This window comes from Macaca mulatta, chromosome 4 (assembly GCF_049350105.2).
Source record: "Macaca mulatta isolate MMU2019108-1 chromosome 4, T2T-MMU8v2.0, whole genome shotgun sequence".
Classification (NCBI taxonomy): domain Eukaryota; kingdom Metazoa; phylum Chordata; class Mammalia; order Primates; family Cercopithecidae; genus Macaca; species Macaca mulatta.
The window spans coordinates 37,608,316-37,633,483 of record NC_133409.1 but is presented as its reverse complement, the minus strand read 5'-3'; the positions used below and the strand labels follow the sequence as shown (position 1 = coordinate 37,633,483).

General features: G+C 37.3%; 3 protein-coding genes across 3 annotated transcripts in view; all 3 read left to right on the top strand.

Annotated features, from left to right (window-relative positions):
* Nucleotides 1–157: 157 nt before the first annotated feature.
* On the top strand, nucleotides 158–7,326 carry TAAR2 (trace amine associated receptor 2). Its single transcript, XM_015137343.3, has 2 exons — nucleotides 158–215; nucleotides 6,331–7,326. Exon 2 carries the CDS (start codon nucleotides 6,406–6,408, stop codon nucleotides 7,324–7,326), a length of 921 nt encoding a protein of 306 aa, XP_014992829.2. The 5' UTR covers nucleotides 158–215; nucleotides 6,331–6,405.
* A 403-nt stretch (nucleotides 7,327–7,729) lies between these two features.
* The window catches only part of TAAR5 (trace amine associated receptor 5), a 29,189-nt gene continuing 11,750 nt past the window's right edge, over nucleotides 7,730–25,168 (top strand). The window contains exons 1-3 of the mRNA XM_077998668.1: nucleotides 7,730–7,777; nucleotides 15,465–15,642; nucleotides 16,228–16,324. The gene's annotated coding sequence lies outside the window, so the exon portion shown is untranslated. The remainder of the gene's footprint in view (nucleotides 7,778–15,464; nucleotides 15,643–16,227; nucleotides 16,325–25,168) is intronic.
* On the top strand, nucleotides 15,550–16,581 carry TAAR3 (trace amine-associated receptor 3). Its single transcript, NM_001171574.1, is given in 1 exon segment — nucleotides 15,550–16,581. A coding segment is annotated over 1 exon segment (1,032 nt).

Below are 25,168 nucleotides of genomic sequence, written 5' to 3'. Positions count from 1 at the left end.
CTTGTATGACTGCACAATCTGCACGCCCATGCAGTAGCCCTAGGCAGAGCTGACCCAGATCACACAGAGCACTGTAATTTTTATTCAAGCAGGACCCTGGTTTCTTCTAATGACCAGGGTTATATTTCATCTACATCTGGGATATCTTGCCTCCCAAGGCTGTCCCATCAGAGCAACATGAACTTTCACATTCCAAAAGAACACAGACAAAAAAGGTAGGCCCTTAAACATGAGTAGATTTAAACCAGTAGCATCTGAGACGATTTTGGTATAATCATGTGAATTATTTACAAAGATAATAATTATGCTAAATTCCTCCAGATCTAAAAGTGTTGATGAGTTCTTTTAATCACATTTATACAAAGAAAAAATGAGGAAAGCGATGGGTAAGCCCTCAGTGACTAGCATGTGAGACAAAATATGGACTGTGACTGTCAGATCTTTCTGAAATGATAGAGGACAAATGTCCATTTTTCTGCTTGAACCAGAGATCCCATCCATGTGTGGTTGAGATCAGGCTCCTTAGAACCCTGCATAACTCAAGGGCTCAGAATTGTTTTATGTAATAGCAGACTTAGAGTCTTAAATGCTGTAGGTGATAACAACTTAGGTAAGCGGAGACTCCTGGGAGGATGGAGGAGTGGTTTAAGCACATTGAGCTGTTAAACTTTTGAATGACGAGGATTTTGTTTTCGTTTTTTTTTTTTTTTTCACTTTCACATTTAATACCCTTAAGACGAATTGTTAAGTTATAAATCAGCACAACTCACATAGTTTAGGTCTTCTGGTTCCATACAAACATTAACAGTAGTTAGAGAAGAAACAAAGAAAACAGTTCGTTCAGTAAGGAGTTAACAATGGAATCTTCTGCAGTGAGACAGGTATGTGGAAGATGAGGGATCATGAAACAAAGATCTGTTTTCTCTTCCTTGAGGTTTCCTTAAGGAGTAAATTTCCATCCTAATAATGCTGTCGATTGCTGGTGCATTGGGTCTTTCTTTTTGAATTTTGGTCATGTGTAGAGAGAATGTGAAGGCATGTGGAAGATTGTGGAAGGTGCAGGACTTAATATGAATCTGTAATAAAAGGCAGTCATTTTAATATGTGAACGAAATAACACGCTGCCTTCTGGCAGTGTAACAAGTTTCCTGGGAAGAATATTTAGAACCCTGGAAAAGGTTACCTCCTTATAAGTGGCTGAGCAAATGATCTATCACTGTCTTAACTATTAAGTGTTTATAACTGTCTTAAGTATTAAGTATTAAGACAGTTACCTGGCCTTTTTCCTTACAATCCCATTTCCTCTCTTTCTTAGGAGAAGTCTTTTCTGGTCAAATGTGTCCTTGAACGTGGTGATTATTTACAACAATGAAGGAAGGAAAAAAGGAAGGAAGGAGGGAGGGAAAGAAAGTAGCTTTTGATAGCATGCTATATATCAGGCATTGTGCTAAGGCTATTCGTATTATATATTATACCATCCATTTAATATGTTAAGATTCATTAACTTTAAATATTTGATAGAAATTGAACAATCAAAAGAAATCAACAGCTTAGGTAAGGGCAAAATAATTCAAGGAAATGAGAAATAATGATTAGCTGGCAGAAAGACATAGTGAAGTCCATTAAGTCTTAAAAGTGGTTACTAGGCAGGGCATGGTGGCTCACGCCTGTAATTCCAGAACTTTGGGAGGCCGAGGTGGGCAGATCACGAGGTCAGGAGATTGAGACCATCCTGGCTAACATGGTGAAACCCCGTCTCTACTAAAAATACAAAAATTAGCCAGGCATGGTGGCGCATGCCTGTAGTCCCAGCTACTCAGGAGGCTGAGGCAGGAGAATCACTTGAACCCAGGAAATGGAGGTTGCAGTGAGCCGAGATCATGCCACTGCACTCCAGCCTGGGCTACAGAGGGAGACTCCGTCTCAAAAAAAAAAAAAAAAAAAAAAAAAAAAAAAAGGTGGTAGTTACTAAAGCAGAGGAATATTTATTTACTAATGAAGCAGTAATCAAATCTAAAGACTAGGCAAAAAGAAAAGACATCACATAAGAAAACTCAGAAAATTCTGCTTCCTCCTCCCTACCCCTTAAAAAATAATAATAACAAATAATAAAAAATTTAGAAAAAATAGAACACTCCTTATATTGTGCTCATGGTTCTGTAGTTTGATCACTTTCTCAGGGAATATAGAAAACACTTTTATTTTAACAATTTAGTAGAATAAAGTTTATTTATTCATAAGCGGAATGGGCAAACAATTCATTATGTTACAAATCTTTATTTCTTTGTGTCTGAGCTTCTTTCAGAAACATAGCAGCAATGACGACAAGATCTGACTTTCCATTTAACTCTACGGCAATCCATGTATCTATAGATGCTTACATTAACAAGTTTAAAAAATAGAAAAAATGACCCTTGAAAACTATAACCTTTAAAATACTGCTTTTACATTTATCTTTCCTTAGACAACAAATGTGAAAGATATGGTTTTTGAAAGGTTCAAACTGATGATAAATGTCACATGAAGGAACTACCTCAAATAAATTATGGCGGATGTGATATTTAAATGGAATTAAAATTATTATTTGATGAATTCATCAAATAATCATTTGATACACCCCTCCATACTTTGTGGCATGTGTATGAGGAATTCAAGTGTGAATGTAGACATCATATTATGTGTTTCAAAGAACTTTAGTACTTAGAGCTAATTATCTAATTAAAATTTCTGACGGTTAAAAGGAAAATTAGTCAAGCTCTGCAGCCTATGACTTTAGACTTAGAAGGATTCAGCATGATTTTAACAAAAGTGGGATGGCAAGATGATTAATAATATCAAAGTGATTAAGCCAGGGACACAAAGAAGTTTGCAGGCAATTAAATCTTAAAATGTACTGTTGTTGGAACAGAAAATCAAGCACCACATGTTCTCACTCATAAGTGGGAGCTGAACAGTGAGAACACATGGACACAGGGAGGGGAACATCACACACTGGGGCCTGTCAGGGGGTGGGGGGCAAGAGGAGGGAGAGCATTAGGACAAATACCTAATGTATGCGGGTCTTAAAACCTAGATGATGGGTTGATAGGTGCAGCAAACCACCATGGCACATGTATACCTATGCAATAGACCTGCACATTCTGTACATGTATCCCAGAACTTAAAGTAAAAGAAAAAGAAAACAAAGTATTGTTGTGAAATTGCCTTTAGCACAAGAATGTTGAATGTGTTTTAAAAGGACATTATTTGTTGTTGTTTTTGTTCTTTTTTTTTTTTTTTGCATTACTTTCTAAGAAGTAAAGTGATTTAAAAATAAACCAACAAATTTTGCTTTGGATTTCCTATGCTTTTTAATGAGCATACTGAAGATGGTCAGAAATCCTTTTTTCTTTTTGATAATACTGCATTTTCTCTCAGTATTTTCTTCTGTGGTGATGCCTAACTGGTCAGTAGGTGGCTAACAAGAAATGACAAGTAACTAAAAACCTTAGTACCAAGAAGGAGGGAAATCTCTCACCTCTCTTTTGTTTTTCTTGCTATCTTTTTTTTTTCTGTGACAATGTTAGGAAGAGCAAAATGCTATATGTGCATGTTAGAAACCACTACTTTTTAATGTGTCTGTTTTTTAATTTTTATTTTTATGTTTTTTAACTTTTATTTTAGGTTCAGGGGGTACATGTGAAGGTTTGTTACATAGGCAAACTCGTGTCATGAGGGTTTGGTGTACAGATTATTTCATCACCCCTATATTAAGCCCAGTACCCAATAGTTATCTTTTCTGCTCTTCTCCCTCCTCCCCTCCTCCTCCCCACTCCGGCCCCAAGTAGACCCCGTGTCTGTCGTTTCCTTCTTTGTGTTCACAAGTTCTCATCATTTAGCTTCCACCTATAAGTGAGAGCATGCAGTATTTGGTTAGAAACCCCCATTTCAGCTGCTAAAAATGAATATAGTTTAATAATTGGTTGTACACATTTTAGACAGATCTGGATAAAACTGTTCTGATGAAACTCTTTCATGGATAAGTCAGCTGTTTCTGTAAACAGCATTTAGGGTGTCGGCAGAGACCTAAAATGCAGTTTGGTAGTGTTTCTATTTTGTGGTATGCAATCACCCAGGTAGCGGGTATAAAGACCTTTAGTTCTATTGCTCAAATACGTCCCATCATGTATCAGGCCGTTAGTTCTCTGCAAGTGGGGACAAGGCCCCCGAGGAGGAAGAATAACGAGGAGAAAACTGCCTTGGAGTCGCCACTTGGCATCAGTTGGAGGAAGCTTTTAATTTCAAATCTGTACTCACTCTCTTATAACTAAATTAATTACTTTAATTAAAAAAAATCATTACCCAAATTTAAGAACAAAGTGGGAAATCCCTTTTGACTAATGCTGGCTAAGAACACTGGCTTGAGGTACAACAGTGGAACTAGCAACACTTTCTTCTCTCACTCTCTTCTCCCCTCCACCCTGTATTTTCTCTGCGGTGTTTTAGGGGTCCTGAGAATTCCTTTTAGAAGGTCACGGAACACATACAGCCTTGTGTCTTTTCTTCATCCTACCTTCTGTGTAGAACAGGCTTTTTCTCTTCTGTTCAAACCCTACTCACCTATTGAGACCCAGATCAAAGTCATATCCTTGCTGGAACATTCCTGTGTAGCCCAGCCTGAAACGATCTTGTCCATTTTTGATCTTTGATTGTACATTTTGCCTAGATCTCTTTTTGGTCAGGTAATTGCCGCTGTTGCTTTCACCTGTGGTGCAGAATCACGTAGGTTTTAAGTGTTGATGTGCTTTGTCTCTTCAGCTGCATTCTAGAATCTCTGCTGCAGGGTTTGTCTTCATGCTTTCTTCTTCCCTTCCTTGTGTCTTGCATATTGTGGCCATTCAAGAAAAATGTCTTACTCTATTTGTGATGTGCTCTTATATCATAGAGGCCGAGAATTTATTGGTTTATCTCTTGGAAACTCGTAAGGTCTGATATGTGTGAGGTCACTGAAGGCCAAAGGCATTTCCACAATATTAAGATTTATGCTTTATAAACAGCTCTTTTTTCCCTAACATCCTTTTTCAAAAGAAAATTATTCTAACTCATAAACAAGTTACATTTCAAATATGTATGGAAAGAATAACATGCAGATTTTAATATGTAAAATGAGCATTCTGGGCCAACACAAGGAGGGCATGTGCTTAATTTTCTTGCAGTGGAGACGGCTTGCTTTCTAAAAGCTCTCTAGCCCTCTGCTCATAGCCTTGTGTGTGGCCTACGCATGGCAACTTGTCAGGCTGTCATTGCACAGGGCTCTGAGGAGGTGCAGTTGCTCTTCACAAAGAACTGAGGGTAGTCCAGCTTTGGTCTCCGCCCAAAGAGACTGTGGGCGGAGTCTGACTTAGCTCTGACTTAGCTGCTCTGGCTGATGCAATGCTTGTTAAGACCTCATGATTTGCCTTATAGATTGACTCTACCAGATAATTAGGGGTCATTAAATAATTCTTCCCCCTTAAAACAGCATTGGTATGAATAAAACAAAACAAAGCACAGTGAAAATAATAGAACACAAGATTGAAATTTTTTTCAAATAATAACCTCCTGATCCCACAGGTAATAGATCACAATCAAATCAAATCTCATTATATATTTCCAACTCCTTGGAGGAAGAAGTACACGTATTGTCTAATAGATATCCATTCTTCCTACACACGTAAGAGTTAGCTCAATAATTTGATTTTTCTTCTTTTAAATTTCAAAGCCTGGCATAAAGTAAGAGCTTCCTAAATGTTGATAGTATAGAGGAAAGTATGGAGTAAATAATGATCTTTTTTTTTTTTTTTTTTTTTTTTTTTTTTGAGATGTAGTCTCTCTCTGTCTCCCAAGCTGGAGTGCAGTAGTGTAATCTCATCTCACTGCAACCTCCACCTCCTGGGTTCCAGCAATTCTGCTGCCTCAGCCTCTTGAGTAGATGGGATTACAGGCACGTGCCACCATGCCTGGCTAACTTTTGTATTTTTAGTAGAGATGGTGTTTCACCATGTTGGCCCGGCTGGTCTCAAACTCCTGACCTTCGGTGATCTCCCCGCCTCGGCCTCCCAAAGTGCTGGGATTACAGGCATGAGTCACCACACCTGGTCAATAACCATCTTTTAAGCCAATCAGGTTACAATTCTACAAAATTACAAATAAAGGTTAAAATAAGTAAATGGGAAAGATCATGAGTAATATTGCAGCATAAATCATCTTCCTTGATTCTTCTCTGCCTTTCTTGAGTTTTTCTATGAAAGCATATATAAAACATAGAATGTTTATATTCTGACAAAATTCTATCTGTTCCTTTTTTTGAAGGAAACATTCAATTGCTCTGAATATGGAAATAGATCTTGCCCAGAAAATGAAAGGTCTCTGGGTGTCCGAGTGGCCATGTATTCATTTATGGCAGGAGCCATATTCATCACAATATTTGGCAATCTTGCCATGATAATTTCTATTTCCTACTTCAAGCAGCTTCACACACCAACCAACTTCCTCATCCTCTCCATGGCCATCACTGATTTCCTCCTGGGATTTACCATCATGCCATATAGTATGATCAGATCAGTGGAGAACTGCTGGTATTTTGGGCTTACATTTTGCAAGATTCATTATAGTTTTGACCTGATGCTTAGCATAACATCCATTTTTCATCTTTGCTCAGTGGCCATTGATAGATTTTATGCTATCTGTTACCCATTACATTATTCCACCAAAATAACTATTCCAGTCATTAAAAGATTGCTACTTCTATGCTGGTCGGTCCCTGGAGCATTTGCCTTTGGGGTGGTCTTCTCAGAGGCCTATGCAGATGGAATAGAGGGTTATGACATCTTGGTTGCCTGTTCCAGTTCCTGCCCAGTGATGTTCAACAAACTATGGGGGACCACCTTGTTTATGGCAGGTTTCTTCACTCCTGGGTCTATGATGGTGGGGATTTATGGCAAAATTTTTGCAGTATCCAGAAAACATGCTCATGCCATCAATAGCTTGCCAGAAAATCAAAATAATCAAGTGAAGAAAGACAAAAAAGCTGCCAAAACTTTAGGAATAGTGATGGGAGTTTTCTTATTATGTTGGTTTCCTTGTTTCTTCACAATTTTATTGGATCCCTTTTTGAACTTCTCTACTCCTGTAATTTTGTTTGATGCCTTGACGTGGTTTGGTTATTTTAACTCCACATGTAATCCGTTAATATATGGTTTCTTCTATCCCTGGTTTCGCAGAGCACTGAAGTACATTTTGCTAGGTAAAGTTTTCAGCTCACATTTCCATAATACTAATTTGTGTATACAAAAAGAAAATGAGTAAACTTATTCTGCATGAATAAATTGGAGCAATAAACTCGAATTTAGAAGAATGAAGTTGTTTAAAATGTGTGTTTTTGTGCATGTGTGTATTATTTTAGCTACCATAGAAAGCTCTTGGTTTCTAAGATGAGAATAAAAAAATGGAAGCTTCTCTTTGAGCCCAAAATCCCTGCAATAGTTTTCAGAATTCTTTACACATCCACTACTTCCTGGTAGAGAAAAAAGAAAGAAAATTAGAAAAGTAAAGAGAACATGGGGGAAAGCCAGAGATGGAGCAAAGAGGACACACAAAAGCTTTTATACTGTTCAAAAAGGGTCAAAACATAGGCTGAGCTTGGGAACTGCTTGTCCCCCACTCCACCACAGACACTTTGTGTGATATTCCCATTTCATTTTTGTTCCTCAGTATCTTATCAGATGTACTTTGGAACATCAGCAACTAAAAATGATAGGTGAGTAAATATGGAAATAACAATTTCGAAAACCCATATTCTTCCAGGAGTCAGTTACGTGTTAGCTGAGGGTTAAGCCTTTGCTAGATTCTGCTGTTGTGAGAACAAACGTTTCTTAACTAAAAGAAGAAATGGCAAACTGAGTAACTGGGGCCACAGACTTCAGGCAGGTTTTCATTCAGGAGCCATCCTAATCACAGCAGCTAGTTAGTTTCCATGTTACATGCAGTAGAACTCTGTTCAGTGTCTTCCTTTCCTCCATAGGCTCATCCACATTTTGTATTGCTATTTGGTGTTCTGATGTTTCAATAAATGTGAAATACCTACTTAAGTTTGTTTTGAGTCCATCTTTCCTTTTTGCTTGATATTTATACACATACTTTTTAATAACGCAAGAATGAGAGGGAGAGATAAAGAAGAAAATTATTAACTTCAGGCTGAGACTCATTAAAAACTGATGGGCTGTGACCAGTGATGTGTTGGTATAAGTTCAACACTGGGCTCTAAAAAAAAGTCCTAATTTGTAGAGTTTGAGGATTTCCATGGTATATACATTTAAAAACCCTTTCCTTATAAGGGATTTTAACCTATAAGTGTAATGTCCTGAAAAGTTAACAAACTCTTCTTGAAAATAATCATAGGTGGCTCCAGTAAACCACTGGCTGCAAACAACATTTTTAATGAAAAGCAAATTAGAATAGAAGAAAATAGAAAATAGATAATATCAAAATACATCACTTGCACTGAGGCTAAGTATAGCTTCATGAAGTTTTATTTTCAGATGTATCTCTGTGAATGTGTGTGTGTGTGTGTGTGTGTGTTTGTATATGGTAGTGAACTGTGTTTCACTGAAATATTCCTTGTTTAATTTCTTCATTTACATTATAGCAATGAAAATTGTGAGTTTTCAAGAAGAGAGTAGTTGTATCCAGGTGCAGTTATGAAAGCAAATCTGTCAGTACCTTTTCAATGTCCTTTTACGTTTCAAAATGTAATCACCTTGCTGTGTTCTAGTGAGGATGACAGAGCGATCCCCCATCCTGCATACTTGCTGCCTTCTACCGTTCACTCTGCCTTCATTTCCCAGGATTAGTAAAGTCATCTTCCTCAACACCCAGAATTTTATAGGAAGTTACAAATGCGAAAACTGAGCCTGGGGGATTTAGTGGTTTACCCTGGATTATGCAACTAGTTATAAGTGCAGGACTAGAGCCCAGCTTTCTTGACTTATTCTGTGTTCTTTGTTTACTGAACTTTTTTATTTTTTCAGATTTGTGACATTTTAACTGGATTTTTTTTTAAAACAAAGATTTTCAAAATTCAAACTTGTACAAATCACTGAAGTAAAAATAAAAATTCTCTCCCATCCCAGTATTTTCTCATTACATTTAGGAATCAAAGTATAAACAGAAACCTTTTATGATTCAGACAATTATTCCCCCCTTGGATATTAGCCAGCATTTAATTGAGCCCATACATCTGTGTATTTTCAATATATGGAAATGTCTATACTTAATCTTCCTAGAATGATCATGAAATCAGATATAAAGTAGTCTTTCATTTGGAAAAAAAAAAATAAAACAAACTGGGCCATTAAAAACACACAGGGATGCCTATAATCCCAGCACTTTGGGAGGCCCAGGTGGGCGGATCATGAGGTCAAGAGATGGAGACCATCCTGGCCAACATAGTGAAACCCTGTCCCTACTAAAAAATACAAAAATTAACTGGACATGGTGACGTGCATCTGTAGTCCCAGCTACTTGGGCGGCTGAGGCAGGAGAATCGCTTGAACCCAGGTGGCAGAGATTGCCATGAGCTGAGATCGCACCACTGCCCTCCAGCCTGGTGACAGAGTAAGACTCTGTCTCAAAAAAAATCAAAACAAACAAACAAACAAAAAACCCAGGGTATTTCAGTATCTCTTGAGAAAGTTAAAAGAGTAATCCCACCGGGACTCCACAGTTACTGCCTATCTGGAAGCTCCTGGATCTGAGTTCTCTACTCCAGTTCTCCTGAGAGCAGAAGCAAACTTATATAGGAATCAGATATCTTAATCCTCTACACTGAACTTTCCGGAATTTCCTGATATCGCACCTGTGAAGCCACAGGAAGAGGGTCATTGATTCACAACTAACATATCAGGAAAGGGAAGGTACTGGGTCAATAAAAAGAATTGGAAATGTTCTATTCTTTTTAAATTATTGCTGATTTATTCTCTTCTTCAAAATAAGTGAATAGTAACAGTTGCATTTTATAAAGAATCAGAAATTGTTGAAATGGGTTGCAATTGAGAAGATAGTTTTTAACTAAAAAATAATCATAATTTTCTGGTGAAAGAAAGGTCTTAATTTTTCCATAAAAATTCATTTGACAAGGTTGGTAAATTTTTATATAGTGGCATATAAAATACTTTTGCAAAGTACAAGAACTATGCAAGACATGATTCAGTAAACGTAGTTAGGTATTTCAACAATGCTAAAATGCACTTTCCTCTCTGCCATTATATATCAATAGTTTTAGACTTCAGTCTTAAATTCCAAGAGCCCTAGGGCTGTCAGAATTTAAAGGAGAATTATTTATGACATTATCAAATTTGTGTTCAAATGAGAAACCTTTAAAAATCTGCTTCTTTGTACATATAATCTGAGTTAATACATTGAAGAAGTGGAACACTAATAGCTCATATCTTCCTTTGCTTATCTTTCTTACCTGTTTTTCCAACAAGGAAAAATGAAATTATAATTTATATTGATTTATATGTTTGTACATACATACATAGGTGGCAATGGCAATTGTAAGTTCTTTGCCCAGATAGGTAGGTTCTAGAAGAGGAGAACATGTTTTATGGCAGTAGTGACACCTTTATTTGGTGCCAGGTAGAGCACATGTACAAATGCTTGCCTCTATGGTCAGAACCACGATTACAGTCTGCTACAGGTTATATGGTATTCATCCTGGAAGGCTGTGAAAATTAGATTCCTAACTTGGTATTGCTGTTAAGTCATCTCTGCCTCCTACTAAAATGAATGTGTCCAGACAATCAAATATTCTCTTCAACAAGCATTAACTCCATGATATATTGCATTGTAAATCTGACTTTTTCCAAATGTATGTGGCTGGAGATATGCTAACCTTAGTCAGTGCTTAAAACTAAAACTTGAGGAGGAAAAGGAAAAGGTCCCAGCGGGAAATTATTTGTAATTATTAATATTTGAACATTTGTAACTTAAAAACTGAGAATTTCATAGAGGCTATGTGATTCAACATAATAGATGACATAAAAGTCTAAAAAAGCTAAAGGAGCTAGCATAATTTTTATGAAGAAAAGCAGGGAGGAAGGTAGGAACAATGTTAATGACCGCAAAGATCTGCATGTCAACTTCAAATGTATAAACGTATTATGAAACAGTAAAAGTTTATTTGCAAATCAGTTATTTGGAAATTAGAATACAGTTTTCCAAAAGAATATTGTTAGTTTGTTAAAGCTGGTTATTGTGAGCCTCACTGTGTTCTTACTACACAGATGCCCACTGTGGAATGTTAAGATAACGATGAGGCTAGAAACTGCACCACATAATACATATTTGTAAATATTTCATTTATGGCCTTCTCCAGTTCTGAAAGTATATGAATTTTCCTTGTGTATATAGGAAGTTGCACATAGTGAAAGATTTGATCGCATGTTGAAACATCTTATAGAATCCTCCCAATACTTAAAACACGAAACAGTTACTTATACGTAAGACCTATGTGAGGTTGCTTAAATGTCGTGACTGTGATCAATAAGGTCATAGGGGCAACTGGGGTGTGGCTGAGTCTCCTGTGTAATCATAAACATTAACTGCATATGTATTCATGGATTTAAATACTGTATGAGTTTAACTGCAAGTCTGTATTTTGCAAGAGTATTTCCTTTTATCTTTGAGAGTATGTGAGTTTTAGCTGGAAGAAAATCCCCAATTCCTCTAAGTGGTAGATAAGGTGCGAACATCACATATGGGACTGAAAAGAGCCAAGACAATCCCATCTTCACACCTCAGTGGGACACTGAGGGGTGTCATGCCACTGGCAGCAGCACCTCCCAACTGCATTTAGCTGAAATACTTCCACTTTTGTTTTCTTCTACTAACACTGTCTATCTCTGTCCAGAGTCAAAATCTCTGGTTTTCTCATGCTACAGGATCAGTAAATTATGTCTACACAAAATCTCTCAGCTCCTTCTGTCTAAATGCTACTTTGGGAGGGGTTATTTTATAAGAACACCATCAACAATTCAATTCCAGAAGAAATTTTCGTGAAGTGTACTCCTGAAACGAGTCCATTCATTTATAGGGATGATTTAAGCACATTGAATTAATTGCTTTCATTGAAACAATGCAGATATTTTTAAAGCAGTAATGATTTACAATTTATGTGTAGGTTTATTCGTTGAAACATATGTCTCTAGTGTATACCAGAAGCCTTAACTTAGATACTGAGAATCCAGTGGTGATGGATAGACAAGTTACTTGTCTCATGGTGGTGAGTTCATATATTTTTTAACACAGATATAAATTCAACAATTATTTCTCAAGTGCTATCACTAATGTGCTCAAACGGGGCCCAGGCTAGATGTTCACAACATTTCCTTGGTGAAAACCAAAGAATAAAGAGAGGCAGTGAGTGGAGGACTATCTATAATGGAGAGAAAAGTATCCTCAATATAATTTTTAACAAGAGAAAAGCACACATGTTTATTTAATATAAATTTTACATGACACAGGATACTTCATTAATGAATACTGCCTCAAAACAGTAAAAACTGTGCATTTTTATGAACAGTCATGCAAAAGTATGACAAAAAGATATGATATAATAGTAATAAACTGGGGGCTAACTTAACAAGGCCTGTTTGTTCAGATTCTTCCTGGTATCTCTGTGTGACATTCTTTTCCCCCGAGTATAGGACACAAGAGGGTCTTATGACCTCTTTTAGGAGAAGACCAGATCATTCTTTTAGGGTCTGATTTAGGGAAGAAGTGGGAGAAGGCCAGAGTAAACTTACTTCCACTATTTCCTCAAATGCCAAGGTGCCATGTTTTGGGGTACCCTATCCTGAACCTGATCAACTTTTCCTTTAAAATTTTTTGAAATTACGATGGATACATAATAGTTGTACATATTAATAGGGTACGTGTGATATTTTGATACAGGAATTCAATGTGTAATGGTCAAACCAGAGTAACTGGAGTAACCATCATCTCAAGCATTTATTATTTCTTTTGTGTTAGGATTATTCCAATTCTACTCTTTTAGTCATTTTAAAATATATAGTAAGTTATTATCAACTATAATCACCCAATGTGCTACTTAATACTAGATTATATTCACTCTATCTAACTGTATTTTTGTACCCAGTAACCATTCCCTCCTTATCCCCCTCTCCCCACTATCCTTTCCAGCCTCTGATAACCATCATGCTGCTCCCTATCTCCATGAGTTCAATGCTTTTTTTTTTTTTTCTCCCTAAATAAGTGAGAACGTGAGACATTTGTCTCTCTATGCCTGGCTATTACAGCTAACATATTGTCCTCCAGTTCCACTCATGCTGTTGCAGATGACAAGATTTCATTCTTTTTTATGGCTAAATATTAACTAATATTGATCAGACATGTCCCAGAACTGAAAGTACTATTCATTGAATCTCTGTATTGAACCCCAAACTTTATTTCATATCTCTCTTTCATCTTGTTTCTCTGCTCTTCTGTTTCTTATTTGTTTACAAGAAGATGATTTAAAATGAACCACCTTTCTGTTACCAGTGATTCCACACTTTCAGAGCTGGAAAAGCCTGCAAGGCTCCTCATCTACCCCAGCACACCTCCCATCACTGAGAGTTCACAGCTGGCTGATGGCAGAAGCTGGACTAGGAGAACTCTCAATGCAAGCCTCTTTTGCTACCTCCTCTTTGGAAGTCGTTGATGTAAACCTTTAACTTAGAGAAATGAGGGAGTCACATGCAACAGTCAGCTCTATAAAAGGTCCTCCTAAGACTTTCCAAAGAGACACCTTCCTGTGACTTGGCAATAAGAAATGTCTCTAACCAGCAAAATTCAGGTTCTTTTGTCACCAGGAAGTTCCTTTTCTTCCCTGTCAGTCGGGAAGAATGACAGAATCAAAAGGAAGGAAGGGAACTAATAGCACCTTGAGATGAGGAAGGGGTCAGTTTTTGCTCTTTCTCGGAGGTTATTTTTGTGCTCTTTCTTAGGATTCTAAAGGAAAAACTAAACTGAATCTGCCTAACTAGATGCATTTGTTAAATGTACACTGCAGTTGAATCTTTATATAACTTGGGAGAATTCAGCATAGGCCCAGGGTGTCTCCTCTGTCTGATTCACTCAAGATTGAACCTACTTTTCTGTGACCCACTAAGCAGACTCCGTGCTTTGTTATAGGCACAGTGTCAAGCTTCTTTTGAGGTTGCCAGGGAGTGGCTTTTCAAGGTGATGTGTATTCCAAAGCAAATAGCAAAGCAAGTGTGACAATTCATTGGAAGTTTTTATTTATGCGATGTGTCCACCCTCCTTTAATCAGCCCACTATGACCAAAAGGAGTCATGTGAGACTTGAGTAACTGGGTCTGTGAGTGTGGAATTTGTGATTTTTATTGGTCTCTCAGGGATGGAACATATGACATGGCTTCACTAGTTAGAATCTCAGAGATGCTATAAGACTTAAGAAGTACAGGGAAGGAGCATGAAGACTAGAGGACAGGAGAGGCAGAAGGAAGGACGGGAAGAGAGTAGCAAACAGAGAAGCTATGAAGCACTGACCCAGATGCATGGTTTAATCCATAGGCACATGGCTTGCAACAGCCATGTTTCATGGTACTGCATGTTTTGGCAGCAATATGCCATTTATAACTCTTAAAACATTTGCACACTGTTTACAAATGAAGATTGCAGGCCGGGCGCGGTGGCTCAAGCCTGTAATCCCAGCACTTTGGGAGGCCGAGACGGGCGGATCACGAGGTCAGGAGATCGAGACCATCCTGGCTAACACGGTGAAACCCCGTCTCTAATAAAAAATACAAAAAAAAAACTAGCCGGGCGAGGTGGCGGGTGCCTGTAGTCCCAGCTACTCGGGAGGCTGAGGCAGGAGAATGGCGTGAACCCGGGAGGCGGAGCTTGCAGTGAGCCGAGATCTGGCCATTGCACTCCAGCCTGGGTGACACAGCAAGACTCCGTCTCAAAAAAAAAAAAAAAAAAAAAAAAAAAAAAAAAAAAAATGAAGATTGCAAATTATCAAAAGAATGCCTAAAGAAAAACTTTGGCATTTCACTTGGTTTTTGTGTATTGAGTATTTTTTATGATGCAAGAGATGTTAGCAGCCACATTCAAAACAGTTTCTAGGAATGTGTCTGTTCAAAGTGAAAGCTGACCAAAAATTCTTGAAAATCTCCCAATTCTTTACCAGGAATAAAACAGTCAATAGATAAACCTATGTTGGATACATGGATGGATAGATGGATGAAATAGAATTAAATAGGATAACACAAGAAAAAATACACAATTGAAAAATTTCATTTTTATAATGCAGCAAGTAACTCAGAAAGCAAACACAGTTGATATAATTTAAAATATTTAAATAAATTGCAATTGAAGTGAATTAATAATAGATAACTTTGAACACTCTTGTACTATTAGGAGCTGAAATTTACTGGAATCATTTTAAGAAGAGAAGAAACAGTGACTCATCCTTCTGGAAAGAAATTTCAAGTGGTAAAGCACCATGGATCTAATTTACATTCCCGAAGACCTATCCAGTTGTCCAAAATTTGTAAATAAATCCTGTCCTCCCACCAACCGCTCTTTTCATGTCCGGGTGATAATGTATTCGGTTATGACTGGAGCCATGATTATCACTATTTTTGGAAACTTGGTTATAATAGTTTCTATATCGCATTTCAAACAGCTTCACTCTCCCACAAACTTTCTGATCCTCTCCATGGCAACCACGGACTTTCTGCTGGGTTGTGTCATTATGCCATACAGCATGGTGCGATCAGTGGAGAGCTGCTGGTACTTTGGAGATGGCTTTTGTAAATTCCACACGAGCTTTGACATGATGCTCAGCCTGACCTCCATTTTCCACCTCTGTTCCATTGCTATTGACCGATTTTATGCTGTGTGTTACCCTTTATATCACACAACCAGAATGACGAGCTCCACCATAAAGCGACTGCTGGCATTTTGCTGGTCAGTTCCTGCTCTTTTTTCTTTTGGTTTAGTTCTATCCGAGGCCAATGTTTCCGGTATGCAGAGCTATAAGATACTTGTCGCTTGCTTCAATTTCTGTGCCCTTACTTTCAATAAATTTTGGGGGACAATATTGTTCACTACATGTTTCTTTACCCCTGGCTCCATCATGGTTGGTATTTACGGCAAAATCTTTATCGTTTCCAAACAGCATGCTCGAGTCATCAGCCATGTGCCTGAAAGCACAAAGGGGGCAGTGAAAAAACACCTATCCAAGAAAAAGGACAGGAAAGCAGCGAAGACCCTGGGTATAGTAATGGGGGTGTTTCTGGCTTGCTGGTTGCCTTGTTTCCTTGCTGTTCTGATTGACCCATACCTAGACTACTCCACTCCCATACTAATATTGGATCTTTTAGTGTGGCTTGGGTACTTCAACTCTACTTGCAACCCTCTTATTCATGGCTTTTTTTATCCATGGTTTCAGAAAGCACTCAAGTACATAGTGTCAGGAAAAATATTTAGTTCCCATTCAGAAACTGCAAATTTGTTTCCTGAAGCACATTAATAAAAAGCTGTTGTGAAAGTGAATAGAATATTGCAAATGAGATTGTTATTATTTTGACTTGCGACATATACCTTACATCCCCAGAACACTACAAACATGATACTATTAAATTTCAGTAATTGAGGTAAGTGTTCTATCACCTACACAAGAGGTACATTCACTATCTTTGACCGGTAAATCTATTATTCAATTATTTGTTAATTGTTAACTCACTTCCAATCCACACTTACCTCTAACTGGTGGGGCAAATGTACAAAAGAAATATAAAACATAGTTCAGAATAGGTTGGCCTAGATTTACATACATGAGACAATTAAAAAGCAATATAAGAATTTTTTATAAAGTGTTGGCTTTGGTTACTATCTGATACCATTCTAGGAATTCAGGAAAAGGAAGATCATTGCAGCCTGTGGGTCCATGAAGGAAGTGTGCCTTAAGGTCGGCTTTTATTATCAACTAGTGGCCTGCCTTATCATATGTCTTGGGAGAATCATTAACCATCATTTTATAAATTATTCAGTTATTTTCTGATACCTTTAGGCTCACTACAAAGAGTTTTCCACAGGTGAGGCAGATTGATTATGAATCAACATATGCAATTTGAGCTTTTGCTTTTGCAATTATTTACTTTGTGGTTTACATTTGAAATGACTTTCTGGTTCCTGTTTCTCTAGCATCTTAATCTGCTTGGTATGTCTTCATGATTGGCCAGCAATCACAAGGTCTCTCCTTGTCCTTGTTTCAACCACTTTCTCCAAAAGTCTTCCTTAGGGTGCCCCCAAACAAATTTCATCACACCATAATACCTACAATCTATATCAGATCATTACCTTTGGTGAACATTTTTTCAGTGACTTTTCTGTGAAGCATTAAGAGATCAACAGAACCTTCATGAGTTGGGAAATACATGAGCACATATGTCAGTCATGTCCACAATCCCCTCATACCTGGGATTATGTTGTAGGAGGGAGAAGAGGAAAAGGAGAAGGAGACTAGAATATTCCCTTTTCTTCCTTTTTTTTAAAAAAAAAATTTAAGTTTTTTTGTACGTTTGTTTTTGAGACAGGGTCTCACTCTGTCACCCAGGCTGGAGTCCAGTGGCACAATCTCAGCTCACTGCAACCTCCACCACCTGGGCTCAAGCAATCCTCCCACCTCAGCCTCCCAAGTAGCTGAGATTACAAGTGTGTGCCATCACATCCGGCTAGCTTTTGTAGTTATAGTAGAGACAGGGTTTCGCCATGTTGTCCAGGCTGGTCTTGAACTCATAGGCTCAAGCAATCTGCCCTCCTCAGCCTCCGAAAGTGCTGGGATTACAGGCATGATCCACCCCCAGTGCACCCAGCCGAATGTTCCTCTTTTCCTGACCAAGGTCAGCCTTAGGTCAAACTTTGAAATAGGATATTTTAATTTTGTCTTTTTCCTGTCTCTTTTCTAAGTTGTTTTCTCCCAATACCCAAATACTCTTTGTCCTAGATCCAATCATGGAAAATTATCCAGGCTCAACTTCCATCTCAAAGGGCATTGTAAGTCAGTAAGGGCTACCTCCCTGTCACCATTGTTACAGTTTTTATTCCCTCTACTTGTTAGGCAAATAGTAAATGTGCCTAATAAATGCATAATTGATAGCCGTAAAATATTCTCATTTTTACCAAAGGATATTTAACTTTGCATAATTACCAACGGATAATCCAGTCTAAAGGCTGATCTAGATTTGAATAATTTTGGCTCTATCTAGGAAGGGACATTAGGGTGAGAAGCACTGCCAAGCGCCTTCTTTCTGACAGTCTCACAGGACAGTAGACATCACCCAGCCATGCCTCTCCCTTCGCAGGTGAGGACATTAAAATTAACTTTCTCCACTTCTGTAGTGATAGATTCTTTATACCCGGTGGTCCTTCTACTTTTGGCTTCTTTTCAGTTTCTGTTTTAAAAATTCGTATTTGTTTCTCCACTTATTTATTTATTTAATTTGGAGGGATATTTATTTAAACTTTTATTTTAGAATCAGGAGATGCATGATCAGGTTTGTTACCTAGGTATATTGCACGATGTTGATGTTTGGAGTATGGATGAATCCGTCATCCAGGTAGTGAGTACAGTGAACTGTAGGTAGTTTTATTCAAAACTTCCTTCCCTCCTTGTCCTCTCTTGTATTCCCCAGTGTCTACTTTTACCATTTTTATGGCTATATGTACCCAGTGTTTAGCTCCTACTTATAAGTGAGAACAGGCGGTATTTGGTTTTCTGTTACTGTATGAGTTCGCTTAGGATAATGGTTTCCAGCTACATACACGTTGCTGCAAAGGGCATGATTCCATTCTTTTGATGGCTGTATAGTCTTCCATGGTGTGTATATACCACATTTTCTTTATCCAGTCAACTGTTGTTGGGAACCTGGGTTGATTGCATGCCTTTGCTATTGTGAATAGTGCTGAGATGAACATACGGGTGCATGAGTCTTTTTGAAAAATAATTTCAATGTTTATCTAAGATTCAGGGGGTACATGTGTAGGTTTACATAGGTATATTGTGTGATGCTGAAGTTTGGGATATAAATAATCCCATTAGCCAGGTAGTGTCTACTTCTTTACTCTAAAAACTTTGGTATATATGTTTATCTCTTTGTGTGTGTGTGTGCGTGTGTGTATGTGTGTGTGCGCGTGTGTGTGTATGTATGTGTGTGTGCCCATGTACTACTCTGGAAGCAGCATTAGATGATTTAAAGAGGGGAGGGAGCAGTATAGGGACAGATGGCTTCAGTATTGGGACATTGGCACACGGCTGTTAGAATGAGAACTGTCTGTAGGTATAAATATACCTAGATAGACCTGGGATAATCTTTTTGGATAGACTTAGCTAAGTAGCTGCATGAAACCTATAGCTGTAAGGTTATATGGGATCTGTGTATATTCATTAAGATAGACATTGAGTACTCATTAAAGAATAGAAATATTCATTTGGAAATTCATCTGTAATATGCCTTGCCTCCCACCCCTGTCTTCTTCTCTCCAGTTTCACAGCTTTCCAATAGATTCTGCACAGTTATCTGTCATTGACACTTTTCTCTTAAGTATTTTAAACAGTTTCTATGCTAGATCCTTTCATAGGCCCCAAGCCTTCTCCACCCAGTCTGGGTAGGGGGTTGGCCTGTACAAACTGGATTAAGGCGTTCTCCTGCTCAAGGTTTCAGATGACAGTTCACCATTGGGAAGCACCCGCAGGAGATCAGCTGGTGGAAGGAGGGTGAAGTCGGGTACTTATCCCAGGCAACCTTTCTGCCACATTGCCCTGGGGCTGGTTGTGTTCCTCTAGGAAAGGCCATTTGGAGTCCCTCTCCATGCAGTCATCCTCTCAAATTTCCCGTAACTGCTTCCTTCCCCTGCCACTTCTGATCTAGCTGAGGTGGTGGTTCCCTGCTATTGCTACCCCTGGCTATGAGACTGCTTTTTTCTAGTTCCCTTAAACACTGCCCACACCACACCCTAGTAAATGGTCCTTTATTAAGCTCTCCTCAATCAGCCAGGTTGACTGTGCCATCTGTTTCCTGTTGGAGCTGACAAAGGTAGCTTTTCATTGCTCTGAGATAAAGTTTTGAAATTCTTCCCAAAGGCATCACATTTTGCACGTACTCAACTTGGTCTTCTTTTTCCTTGCACATCGAATGTCTCCTCCCAGCTGCATACTCCTCTGAAGGAATCATTGCCCCCTCAGTTAGTCATTCACCCTGTTTGCCCTATGTGGAGGCTATTCACCATCCTCTTCCATTTGGCTAATTTCTTTTTTAATTTTTAAGATCAGTTTGAGTTTTCTGTGTTCTTTTTGTGTGTAGAAAAGATATGTCAGCCTGGCACGGTGACTCATGCCTGTAATCCCAGCACTTTGGGAGGCTGAGGCGGGCGGATGACCTGAGGTCAAGAGATCAAGACCATCTTGGCCAACATGGTGAAACCCTGTCTCTACTAAAAATACAGAAATTAGCTGTGTGGTGGCGCACTCCTGTAGTCCCAGCTACTCAGGAGGCTAAGGCAGGAGAATTGCTTGAACCCGGGAGGTGGAGGTTGCAGTGAGCCGAGATCGAGCCACTGCACTCCAGCCTGGCAACCGAGAGAGACTCCATCTCAAAAAAAAAAAAAAAAAAAAAAAAAAAAAGAGAGAGAGAAAGAAAAGAAAAGATATGTCAAAGTAATTTTGGCTTTTATAACCAATATTTCATTTAGAAAATAATATTGAAAAGCCTAGATCTTCCTTAAAATTTTACTTAATATGTAACTTTTATTTAGCTTCTAATTTATAAACTTTATTTAATTTATAACTTATAAACAGAAGTTATTCTGTATATACATTTAGCAACTTTTAACAGCTTTCAAATGGCAGTTACAGACTAGTGAATTTAATTCCCTTAGTATTTTATCTGAATTTATTAAATAAGTTCTATTATTGATGATTTAGTTATCAGACACATAAAAACTTCCATAATACTTAAATTGTAAACTTAATTACTTACTTACTTACAAATACAGTGAATTTGAAGATCCTAAAATTATAATACCTTTTACATTAAACTTCTCTTGTGCCTTTCAACTTAAAAATTATGTCTAAATCAATTATTTAATAATATATTTTAAGTGGTAATCACAAAGTTATTTTAAGTATTTTAACATGCTAAATTCTCTTAAACATTACCAATATTATAAATGACAAATATATAAAGATCATTTCCAAAATGAATACCAGCGATATCGATTTCCCTTGTCATTTCTTTTTTTTTTTTTTGAGAGAAAATGTATTAACTATATGCACATAATACATTCATGCAAATGCACATATCCTAAGATTTACAATGGGAAAAACTGGCTTTGATTGACCATTGTTTGTACTAAATAAGAATACTAATTTTGCATCATTAGATTTGTCCCAAATAATTGCTGACAATTTTCTTTTCTTTTCTTTCTTTCTTTTTTTTTTTTTTTTTTTTTTTTTTTTTTGAGATAGGGTCTTACTCTGTCACACAGGCTAGAACGCAGTGGCACAATCATGGCTCACTACAACCTTGACCTCCGTGGGCTCAAGAAAAGATATAAATGAGTCAAACTTTTACTAGAGATTAAAGAATTCACAGGATGAATGCATTATCTAGCATTTGGTAGTAAGTGGACGGAGCATGAGTTGTATTTCAACTACATTTTCTCCTTCCTCTCTCCCACCCTTCTTTCCTTCCTCTCTTCCTTCCTTCCTTCCCTCTTTTTCATTCTTTCTACCTTTGTTCTTGTGTGAGGCTAGTCCTTGTTGTCCCTCTGAGGTCATAGCAATGTTTGCACAGAACCGAAGCTCCCTCCCAGAGCCATTTCTCTGGTGACTTAGTCTAATCTCTTGCTGGCAGCACACTGAAGGTTGTGAAAAGACACACTGCTCAAAAGCAGGACATAGGACACTGCCCCTAGAGGCATATTTTAGGCATAAATACTGGTAACAGCACAGCCTGCTAGGAGCCTACCTACAATAGTGTGGCCCCAGGTTCCTAGGAAATGAGCAGGGCAGACAGCGAGAGAACACAGTGCAAATTTGCTTGGTAAGAAACGAGATAACTCACCTTTCAATGATATTAATTTTACCAGCCTAATTAGCCAAATTTTGGCAAGCCAAAGGAGAATATATTAGGACAGAAAAAAATCAGATAGGTTTATTTTCTTCATTGCTATTTTTGCATGTTGAAAGATACCCCTCTTAAAATACTGACCCATAAAAATAAATCTGGCTCATTTTCTTAAATGGTTGAGATTTGAAAGAAACAATGATGCGAAGACCCACAGCAAATCTTTCTTAAGTCTAACTTACAAATAATTTCCCTTACCTATGCTACTATTGTATGGATGAGATACATCAAAGTAAGACAAAATTACTATTTTTGTGAAAGTGGCTGCAGAAGTAGATTGTTTGGGCTATGTAACCAGTAAGAGAAAAATCATGCCTGATAAAGCAGGTATGATATGTCCTCTCCTAATTTTTTCCATTTATTTACAATGCATTGTTGAACTAGTTGAGCTATATTTCCCCCTTTTTATTTGATGGAAATATGTATATACTAATATACTTTCAGAGTTCTAGTACTGGAGAAAAAAATTATTGCATAAAATCCCCTTTTCCTTGAAATTCCAATAATTGTTTACATTTGCAAAATTATTATTTCAGAGTTCTTGTATAATGTTTCATTAGTCTATCATCTTCTCCCTTAAAGAACTACATTTGAACTAAAAAACTATGCAATTCTTGCTCTTCTCTCCAGAATTGTCAACGGACGTTTCTTTCTGCCTCCTAGAAGAAATAACTAATAATTTCCATGGGTGGTTGTTTGCAATGTTATAATTAATTTAGCCCTTTGTTGCTGATGCTTGGGGAAATGCTATCAGTAAAAAAGAGAAAAAGGCACAATCATATCCAATGATAAAAGTGAGATGTCATAAAGGGCTTAACTTTATTTTATTTTGTTAAAAAAATGCTGTATCTATCTTTTCCGAAGGCAAATCTCCAAATAAAAGGAATCTCTATTCTGTTAAGTTTTAAATAATAAACAAAACTCCAACTTGATTTAATTGTATAGTCATTTCCCTTTAGCAAACAAGCAAGCCAGCAGTCATATTTGCATGTGGTTACTTGTTTTCATAACTTTTCGCCAAGACCTTAAGATAGGAGTTTGAAATTATTCTTATCTTTGACATTACCTTAACAACTCACCCATGTAATAATTTTTAAAATATATGTGTGTCTTACTCTATCTTCTTGTCTTAATCTAACACTTAAATGTTTAACCATTTCCTTAATATATGTAACTGTAATATATGAGAGAATACTGTTAATTTCTAGAAGTTGTTTGATGCCATGGTTTTTAAATAAATAAATAAATAAATAAATTCACTTTACAAACTGAGGAGGTTAACTTATATTCTTTCAGTGAATAGATTTTCAAACATGGAACTTAAAACTTTAAAACCTATATAATGAAATGTAAAATTTTGTATGGGAAATGCTCTATTTATGAATATATAGTCGCAAATGCTGAAGTGACTTTGTAGTTAGCTTTCTTACAGATTGATTTTTAAAAGAATTTTAAAAGAATTGAGGAAAAGTTTTTAAATTACACATGCAGGGGAGATAAACAGCAGGCTAAAGTTAACTTATTAAATAAAGTATTAGATATTAAGATTGGATTATTTGCAGCCTTTTAGAGCTTTGGAACCAACGTGACTAGTAAACAATTGATTTTGTGTATTCTAATTGCTAGTCTGCACTTTACAAAGGAGTTGAACACATCTTTGTTCTTCTTACATTTCATTTCCCTATGGCTTGGTGATTCAAGTGAAACTTAATCGTTTGGTATGTGATTGGTATTTTTTTAAAAAACCCTAAAACAATTTAAGAAATCAAGTTACTATACCCAGAGCAAATAAAACATGTCATAATGGTAACATTTCAAATAATACACAGATATTGGAGATAATTGCTAAGCTATTATAGCAAATAGTGAAAATAGTATTTTTAAAGGTGCTTGTATTTTTATTAATGTCTTTCTCAATTAAATCTGGTGAGGACGTGCTTGTGGGTTCATTTTCCCAACGGACAATTTAGTTTGAGGCTATTCTCAGGCCAAAGTCCATTTCAACTGGCCTTAGATTGCATTGGTCACCAGAATTACACATCCAGCTCCAGCACTGGAAAAACAAATCAAACCATGTCATACTCTGGGTGAGTCAGTCTCATTATTTTCACATTATAAGGGCAACAGTATTAATTATACAAAATGATAGATTAAGCAGTGAACACTCACACATATCACGTTTGTTACAAATATAAGACAAAAACGGGGGGAGAGGACCTCAACTTGAATTCGGATTCATGAATATAGCTGCTAAATGAAAGGAGATAAGCCACAGATTATAGAATATTTTATTTGTGGGTTTTTCCTTTATATTTTTAATTGTTCAAGTATAATTTTGTTATCCTCAGTATATTTTTAATTTGCCATAATATAGCTCAAAACTCTAAAAACTATGTTGTTCTCCACGCTGGAGACAGAAATGTTTCCTTAATTGAATAGTATGTCATAAGTGGCAGGATGGAAAGCACTGGCAAATGCCCACACATAAAGCTAAAAAGAAGCATCAGCCTAATCTTCAGATCATAATTATTGATTAAGCTAAACATTAAAAAATAGTTCCATAGTTCTTCATAATCCTTGAGGAGCTTTTATTGTTTAAAAATTGTCCAATATAAGTGGGACAGGAAAAACTCAATCTGCCTACGGATTTGGAGTCCTGAGTTAAGGTTAATATTAGGGCAACTGGAATGTGCATTCACCTGCATTACTGAGACGACGATGACCTAATAGCAATCCAGTTTTCTTTAGCCCCTTCCTATTCTAGGGGTGGTTCTTGGACTAACAACACTGGCATCTGCTGAGAGCTTAGATGCAAACTCTCAGCCCTCCCCCAGAATCAGAATCTGTGTTTTAAAAAGATGCCTCTGTAATCCCAGCACTTTGGGAGGCCGAGACGGGCGGATCACGAGGTCAGGAGATCGAGACTATCCT

Excerpts from the sequence above, each read along its gene's own strand:
- TAAR2 (XM_015137343.3), top strand. The coding sequence starts at position 6,406 with ATGTATTCATTTATGGCAGGAGCCATATTCATCACAATATTTGGCAAT.